Source organism: Rhipicephalus sanguineus, chromosome 5 (assembly GCF_013339695.2).
Source record: "Rhipicephalus sanguineus isolate Rsan-2018 chromosome 5, BIME_Rsan_1.4, whole genome shotgun sequence".
In the NCBI taxonomy this organism is placed as follows: Eukaryota; Metazoa; Arthropoda; class Arachnida; order Ixodida; family Ixodidae; genus Rhipicephalus; species Rhipicephalus sanguineus.
Window position 1 is genome coordinate 152,315,098 of NC_051180.1, and position 8,815 is coordinate 152,323,912.

The 8,815-nt window shown below is 47.9% G+C and overlaps 1 protein-coding gene across 1 annotated transcript; it reads left to right on the forward strand.

Annotated features, from left to right (window-relative positions):
• Nucleotides 1-839: 839 nt before the first annotated feature.
• On the forward strand, nucleotides 840-7,913 carry LOC119395021 (high-affinity choline transporter 1-like). Its single transcript, XM_037662313.1, has 3 exons — nucleotides 840-1,085; nucleotides 5,657-5,858; nucleotides 7,528-7,913. The coding sequence occupies exons 1-3, from the start codon at nucleotides 840-842 to the stop codon at nucleotides 7,911-7,913; spliced, it is 834 nt and encodes a 277-aa protein (XP_037518241.1).
• The last annotated feature ends 902 nt before the right edge of the window (nucleotides 7,914-8,815 follow it).

The following is an 8,815-nucleotide window of genomic DNA, read 5'->3' on the forward strand; positions in this document are numbered from 1 at the left end:
CCATAAGCTTTGAACGGAATAATAATTATGCATAGCGTATAGCGCACGAATAGCGGCTGGACATCGGATGCTTTAAAACAAAATAAGAGTTTCTTATCGGAAGGTTCGCTCCTAATTAAAAAAAGTAGTTAATTACTATTCTTCAATATTTACCCAAGGAATCTGTGTGCGAACATTTTCCTGGTTGGCGAACAGGACTGACGACGAACATCGCATGACACATCGTTTTTCTAATAGCTGGCTATGGTCAGCTTGGACACCGTTTAATAAGAAAGTGCAGCCTGCGTAAAAATTAAGTTACCTCACTTCCATACGCTGCTCCAGATTTTCGCATGCGTTCATCAATTAATTCACCTATACTGCTGCCCAATTCTTACACATTTCACTGAAGTATTTCCTATGAATTTTCTGCAGTCAGTTTAGGCATCGGAACTTGTCTTTCCTTGCTTCTACATGTGGAAGTAACGTGTTATGTGACCTGAACGACGACACATCTGTTGCACGTAGTGGCACCTGCATTTTTAGCTCCAATGTACTTTCTCAATATTTTCTATGTTGTAGAAGTATGGAAGTCCGGCCTGAAAACTTCCTGCCACCGAAAGGGTGAATTGTGCAGCATAATTGGAATCTATAGTTGTTCCTCACCGTCTTTTTTTCTGCTTTAAAGCAGCTGTCTTCTCAGTGAACGCGAGTTTATATTCTCTTTGGAAGTAACCTTCGTGTGATTGATTTTGCCGTATCTCCTTGCACGTACTGTTCGGTGTCTTCAGAACACCCTTACTATTCATTCACGTCTCCAGCGCGCTGTCCCAGTGGTACGCTTTGCTCAACTAATAATAATGCGCAACTGTTGGTACTTGCCCGCAGATTTCACGGCCTTGGGCTACGACGGCTCGCACAACCTTTCCAAGGAGCTCAGAAAGGACATTCTGCCGCTTGCGATGCAGTACATGACACCGTCCGTGGTGGCGATCCTAGGACAGCTCGCTATCACCGCCTCTGTTATGTCTTCAATGGACTCGTCCATGCTCAGTGCTTCGTCGCTCATCACGAGAAACGTCTACCACTTCATACTAAGACCCACGGTGCGTGTCAGTGTGGGACCTCCGGACCTCCCTAAGCCATATAAACATAGGCGAGACCGCCCTCTGAATGTCCTTACCTGAACGCCCCCTATTCTGAATTCGATTAATATCTCTACTCAAATAGGTTCCGTGTACAGTAGTCAGGAACTTACTTTAAGTACATTCTTTAGGTACCTTGTAAATGTACGCTTCAGTAGTCTCAAGGTGCTGCATTGCGTTGGCGCGTTAGGAGTGTGTACACCCTGGTCCAAAATTGTAGTACTGCGATCCTGTGTTCATAATGTGTGGTTCGGTCGTGCGTTCAACAACGCACGACCGAACAGTACGACAGCGCAATGCCAGGAATAGCGATTACGACACGCAATTGCGTGCATGTCTCGAGCCAACGTAAGCTAGCTTGTTTAACTAAGTGTGAATTCAGTGCATGAGTATATCTGTTCTGCTTGTTACCTAGAGCCGCTATTGGTCGGCACTGTGCCGCCAGAAGGCGATACAAATGTCTGACAGCGTTCGAATACCACTAGATACTACGTAGAGAGGTGGAATGAATGTCGGGACAGTGCGAAACGCGGTGCAGTTTTTTTTTCTCTGAGCACTAACTTCCCCAAAGGATGATTGGGACTAACAGGCACGCTCTCGCTTTTAGAAACACTCCGTTCCGTTGTGATGTCGCTCACGCCAAATACACGTTTCTGCGCTGTTATAAAAATATTCCACGCAGAATTTACTCCAGGGGTTGAATAGACGATACGTAAGCGCTGTGCTGGGTATAATTCCAAGAACTATCGCGGAAGAATATGGAAACGAAGATGCGTGGGTGCAATACCGAAATGATAAGTTCCACCAGCATGAGACTATGAAGAAGAGGCGAGCAGTGGGCTCTTTGTTCCAGATGACGTCCAGTATCACGCGCTTGCGTTTCCCGTGCTTGTTATGCATTGAGTCCTTCCCTGGAATGACGTTGTCGAGCGTCGGCATGACGTCTTTCCGCTTCTTTCTGGCATTCGCCAGCATCTTGCTGTAGTTCCCACCTTGGTAGGCTCGTTGAGCTTTTCGAGCGCAGCTCAAATGCGTCCGTTCATGGATTCCGCGTGCTGTATTGTAGCCGAGCGGATGATTGGCACGGAGGAGGACCAATGACAGCGAGCGCTGAGCGCAGCTCGCAGAGCGCGGGTACCGTTCTAATACACTCAGCGCGGGAGCTCGCGCTGCTGGGGCGTCCAGTAAGGTGACGTGTTTCCCAGCGTTTCAACACCTGCAAGTGCGTTTTTTCCCTTTCATCCTTTCAGTCGCCTACGCCCCTCTCAATTCTTCTTTCAAGCATAATTTCTTTATATATTTATTAAATTATTACGATTCGCCTTACGTGACAGGGGAAGTGACGGACGGACGCAGTTTCCCTCGACGAGCCGGCTTAGAGACGTTTCTCAATTAAGTGTAATAGAAACCCCCACGTTATTTGTCAATTGCGTAAGCATTGGAGCGCCGCCCAAGCAGATGTGGCTACGTGAGTGGCAACGCAGTTGCACATGGCTCAAAGTGCAGCGTGACCGCACGTGTGCGCTGCGCCGAGTGGCTGTGTATAGCGTTTGTAATGAAAACTAGGGATCCGCGAAATACCAGACCGGCAGCCGTTCATTGTTCCATCTTCTTCTCCTACTACTGCGCAGTGATCGCCTGCATGCGTTTATTCATTTTCTTTTTCAACACACTACCGCCCCCAGTAGCGTTGCACAACTCGAGCTTGTACGATTTACGCACGGGTCTTCTTAACAACTTGCCATCTTGGGCTTTCACCCCTTTAGCTCCGGTGCACCGGTGCACCAGTGTAAACTGATTCATCTTCAGGACTACCTGTAGAAATTCCAGGCTCCACGACGATCACTAAGTCACCATCTTGACTAGATTGCTACTGGGATGTGGTGGGCAAACATGAAGCGCCCGCAGTTCCAGTAGTTATTTTTCAACAGGATCCACCGGTGATCTAGCTACTTTAGACGATATCTCAACTTTTCGCCGAGGACACGTTGCGCAGTATGACTTCTTCGAGCTTCGTAGTCCTCGCTGGTTCTTTCCTGAGAAGTCAGCAATGAAAGTCCAATCATAACACTCACAGCACATATCAGAGCGCCCTTACGCGTGTAAGTCAGCCTACCTACCTTCTACCTAGTAGTATCGTCTCAGCTTCTTCGCTGTTGAGCTTGCTCTTTCCAAGTGCCTTGAGCAATGAAGACTCGATTGTTCGAAGACTTGGCTCCCACCATCCACTGCACCAAGGTGCACGCGGCATAATAAACTTCTACTCGATGCGATGTGTCAGTAGGAAAGGTGGCAATGGAGAAAGCTTCATGGTACTCCTGTTGTTCCTGAGGTCTTGTGATGTTCTTTTAAAAAAAAGAGCGTTAATGATTTTTTTAACTTCTTGTGCAGCCCCTATAGTTCAGTAACGCATTCGTATGTGCGTCATAGTGCTTACCGCACTGCCATCGAAAGCTCTGAAGTCAGTCTCAGTCACAGTCGAAGCCGCAAAAAGATAACTTCGTGGTATAATGAGCAGATGCTCTTCGTCGTATGCAGTGTCGGTTCTTTAAAGTGGCTGTTTGCCATTTTTCGAAGGCAGCGTCACGATGTATCTCTGCTCTTTCTGCCTAATACTTCCTTGGAAGCGTGCAGTGAACTTGTGTAAGCGTGATTCGCCAGAATCTGTGATGCCCGCTGCTTGAAGTTCCCGGAACGACTGGGGAATATGCGAGGTTGTGTGATTGTCGCTCATCGTTTCGACTCGCAGAACATAGACCACGAGGTTAGTGTCACAGTCAAGAGAGGCACTTTGACGACTGGGTCCTTGCAGTGTCCATCCAAACGCCGTGTTGATGAAGACCGTTACTGGAATTGCCGTGCTCCTTATTACTTCTCCAGTAGCAATTCACCAAATGTTCTCAGCTCCAATCAACAAGCTGGTGCCGGTCTCTGTCTCCGCGTCAAGAAAATTCTTTTCGCCATCAACAACTTTGCCTTCGAGACGCAAGTTCTGCAGAGGGGGTTATCAGCTGTCGGCGAAGGAATGTCTTGACATATAACTGGGACGACAATTGCCCTAACGATGTGGATGTCGGATCAGTGTTCGCTGCGCAGAGGAACGTCAACAACCTTTCGTCTTGCCGCAGAAGTTGGGGATGCGCTGCCAAACGTGTTGAATGCAACCCGTGTCTCTCCCAGTACCTGCAAATTCAGTTTCACAGCGAGATCTTCCTTGACGAAAGATCGCTCACTTCCTCCATCGAGAATCCCTCGGACGTATCTTGATCTGTCGCTTTTTATGACAAAGGCGCGAAAGGCCTGCAGGTACACTTCGCGGTCACTTCTCTCGCAAGAGTTTCAATGATCTTGTCGCACAGCATAACCGTATGTGATGAGAACATATCGACTGCGCTACCGGAAGCCTCCGCGGGTCTAGTTGTTTTCGTTGTCGTGTTCTTTGTGTAGTGAGGGTCGCACATACTTGATGCTTGCCTTCCGTGAGAACTTCAACAGGTGAGTCTGACTTGGCAATACCATGCCTGGTGGCCCACGTTGGGCGCCAGAGCTACTGAAAGAACGGTTCGGAGATTGGGGAAGAATAGAGCAATATCACCTGTCAGCGCTTCGCAATCTCTCTCATGTAATTGTTTGAAGTGTAAGGCGCGACAAAGACAACGGACAAAAGGGAGAGTACAAAAACACGAAGTAAGGTGCTCCGTGTGTGTGTACTCTCCCTTTTGTCCGTTGTCTCGTCGTGCCTTACACTTCAAATATGCTGAACCAACACGCGCATGCAGTCTGCCATTCTTACTGTCATGTAAAATCCGCCAGCGACGTCCGAGCAAAATGTAAACTAGCGATCTGAGAAGGAACCTGACAAACAGCCATTCATTGCTCCAACTTCTACTTTTGCGCAGTGCTCGCCTGCACGCGTTTCTTCCTCTTATTTTTCAATAGTGGGTATCGCCGTATAGTGTGACATCACGTGTACAACTGTGGCATTAGGACTTTGACGTAAGCATGTCAACAGTTTTTAACGCCACGAATTATATGTTAGCATTTCACTTTTATTATGTCTAACAATCAATTTGAGCAGGCGAAAAGCAGGCTTCTCTCGAAATGCCGGAAGCTGAGCTTTGAAGGTGGCCTGACGAGAACTGTTTTTTCGCTGATCCATTGTTTTTCTGAACGTTTTATTTGTTCTTTATTCACAAACATCTGCATTTGCACTACCATAACAATGAAATGTCTCAACTTTACCAATTAGGCATTATTGTGCAAATACAAGGCATGGCACTATTCGCATAACGGACGGCATTTACCGGGGTAGCAAAGCTTTGGTTTGAACTAGTTGGTCATATATGCTTATGCAAACATCTAGGCGCGAAGCACACTAGGACGTTCGCGAATTTTGCGCCTCTGCACAAAATACAAATGCAAAAAAATCATCGCGCCAACGTTTCTCTGCTTCTCTGCGTGCGTGTGTTCATGCGTTGCGTGTCCACCTGCGTTGGCTGTTAAAGCTTTTCGGCCTGCCCCGTATGACGCAGGCTTCCGACACCGAGATATCGATGGTGCTGCGCGGTATGATCTGGGTGGTGGGCGTGATAGCGACGGCCACGGCTATCAGCGCCCACTCGGTGCTCGGGCTGTGGACATTCTCCTCGGACATGGTCTACGTGCTCCTCTTCCCGCAGTTCGTCGCGCTATTCTACCTGAGGAAGCGGAGCAATGCCTACGGCGCTGTCTTCGGTCAGTGCGTTTCCGAATTCTTCTCTTGGCCACCAACAGTGGCCGCGTTGCTCGTATAATGTATCCGCTGTTGTACTAGTTTCTCGGCTCTCTTGACGGTGCTCCGTCAATCGCTGTTTCCTTTAAACTATTCTTTGGCTGCTGATGCACATAGGTTTTAAACTCTAGATGTTCTATTGAAGCGAGCCACGTTGACCAGTATTTCATCTGGGAGAATTCTGGGCGGTGCCTGGCCCACGAGACTTTGCTGTTCCTGCAAGCTCTGGGAAGTGAACATCGCCTCCCACGATTCTTCTGTGGCTTTTAGCGGTCCTTAAGCTTCACCTTGAGTGTTCTTCTTACGGTGTGGGCATGTCAACACCGCAATATTTTGACGAGTGCCAGGTACATCTAAAACTCCCCATAGGTTTGAGAATTTCGTCGGGCTAATTCGGCGCATAATACTGTGAACATATGTGTCCTTTTTTGTAGTCTGCGGAGGACGATGGCTTCTTCGTTTCTGAATTTTGGATGTGGGGGCGGATATTGTCTTCTTTTCTGTCCGCAGTGCCATAATAACGTAGCGTAGTTGCTTGGAATATCCTGAATCCCCCATCGCTTTCTGGAGCCGTTGCGGCACGATGTCCCGTCTAGTATGTGACGCTGTCGCACGAATGTGTTTCAATATTCATTTTCTCCGCACACCTCCATGCACTGGAACAGACTTCCTAAGGGTATATCTAATTGTAAAACATTATCCCAGTTCCTATCGTTTTTACATTCTAATTCACCGTGAGCTATAAGCTACCTGTCCCCTTCGCTCTTGCTGTCTTTTTTTATTTTATTTTCTTGGTGACATTGTGCCTGTATTATGTGTTGGCAGTTTTCCATGCTGTATACACCGCTTTGGAATTAGCTCATATTTTCATCTGCATTTATGTATACACGTATTTTGTTATGTGAATATTTCTTCTCCAGTTGCCTCCCTGCAATAACGCCCTCCTGGCGCTGCAGGTACTTGTATAAATGAATCAAATAAAATTATGGGGCGACATCATGTACTGCTTCGTTTCCTGCCGCATTTTTGTGCCCAAGGGTCCAATATGACGCAAGAATGTAGACATCAATGACATTCTACTTGCCGTATGAAATTCATAAGCATGTTAGTACTCGGGCGGCAGCGATTTCAATTACCGCTTCGATTCAGTATGGATGAGAACGAGTCGCGAAAACGATGCACTTTCTAAATAGTGCATGGGGTCTTTATCGGGGAGATCATATCGCGCACCTTTTTCTACACAACAACGTATGCGCAGACTGTCAGGCTTAAACAAACTAATATAAAAATACATACGAAAATATAATATTGTCTGGGGCGGTACATGAGGCGCGTTTAGACATGAGCACTAAGAAATTACTAAAGTGACCGAATGCAATTGATAGGGGTACGTGAATGTCAATACTGATGTCTGTTAGCAGGGAGACGCGGTATTAGAAACATCCACTAGGAATGAACACGTCTGAATGACGCAGGTAAATGCGCTTTTATAGATTATCCTGCAAGGAATAGATATTTGCTGCAACTTCTCCCACTAATGGTTATAACGAATGCTATAACGCATGTGCCTATCGTGTTGTTACTCCGTGAAATCACGCAACGACCATCCGCAACTTTCTTCTCGCGCCGCAGGCTTCGTAGTAGGCGTGCTGTCGCGGGCGTTGTGCGGAGAGCCCATGATACTACTGCCGGCGCTCATTCATCTGCCCTTGTATGACGCCGAACGGGGCCAGCAGTTCCCGTTCCGCACCATGTGTATGTTGCTGAGCCTCTTCAGCCTGCTACTCGGCTCAGCTATTGCAAAGAGTCTATTTCGAGCGGGCATTTTGCCTGACGTGTGCCGCTCGTTCGTCGAGCCCGAACAACGGCACCATGGAGAAGGTGCCACTACCGCGGCCGGCACGTCTCCTACTTCGGGTAGCACAGTTGCTGCAAGCCGCGGACGCCACTGCTGCTCAGGCTGCGCGCACAGGCACCACCTCCAGTTCTGTCGTCCTCTCCAACTTCGACGGTCCTGAGTCCAACGAGCGACCTGTTATCTGGGCCCCGCCACATCAAGCGCGAGTAGCGCACCAGCCGTAGAAACAGGGGGACGGAAGAAATTGAAAGCGGCCCCGCAGTCAGCACTGATGTCACCACTGTCGGCCGAGGCCCACGCGAGTACGAGCGTGATCGCCAACCAGGGACGCCACAAAAAAAGGAGTCAGAAGACGAAGAAGAAGCGGAAGTAGCGCTTAGTTCACCTGCATCTTACCACTACTACAATCGAGGACCAGCTCGCTGTCCTTTCATTACCCGCACACGGACGCTTAATTTTTAGCGCTCGTTAAGCCACATGATATGTATCGGCGTCGGCTACTACAGTATAGCATCTTCACCTAAATTCTCTTGCACGTGTCTTTGTCGAGCTACAGTGCTGTGCTTTGGTCCGTTACTAACAATGGCGAGAAACAGTTTAAAGCTGCATCTGCCTCCTAATCAAGGTTAATCGCATATACTTGCGCTAAGGCAAGAAATTTCCACGTGACACAATATAACGCTACTTAGTCGGGGCCCAATTATTTTTAAAAAGCCAATCATAAGAAATACATTCCTGTTTAAACCATGCGCAAGTTACGCTAGAAAAGGGCTGTAGCTACCTATAAGACTAGCATACGCTACACTACGGGGCTGCAGCATTGAACAGTTTGGCATACAGAGTGCTCTTTATAGAGTATTCATAGCGTACCTGGCGTTATTAGAAGCCTAATGAAACGGTATGGAACAAAGCCAGTGCTTGCGGAGACCCAAAGCATTCGGAATGCATGGTCTGACTTCCAGCGTTGTTATAGGCGTCATTGGCACCTAGAAATAATTCCTGACGATTGAACGCACATTCACATTAATGCAGACAAAGTAGCGCAAGAAATCTGACCACGCT

Excerpts from the sequence above, each read along its gene's own strand:
- LOC119395021 (XM_037662313.1), top strand. The coding sequence starts at position 840 with ATGCGCAACTGTTGGTACTTGCCCGCAGATTTCACGGCCTTGGGCTAC. Across the intron at positions 1,086-5,656 it reads ACTTCATACTAAGACCCACG|GCTTCCGACACCGAGATATC; the intron begins GTGCGTGTCAGT and ends CGTATGACGCAG. Across the intron at positions 5,859-7,527 it reads TGCCTACGGCGCTGTCTTCG|GCTTCGTAGTAGGCGTGCTG; the intron begins GTCAGTGCGTTT and ends CTCGCGCCGCAG.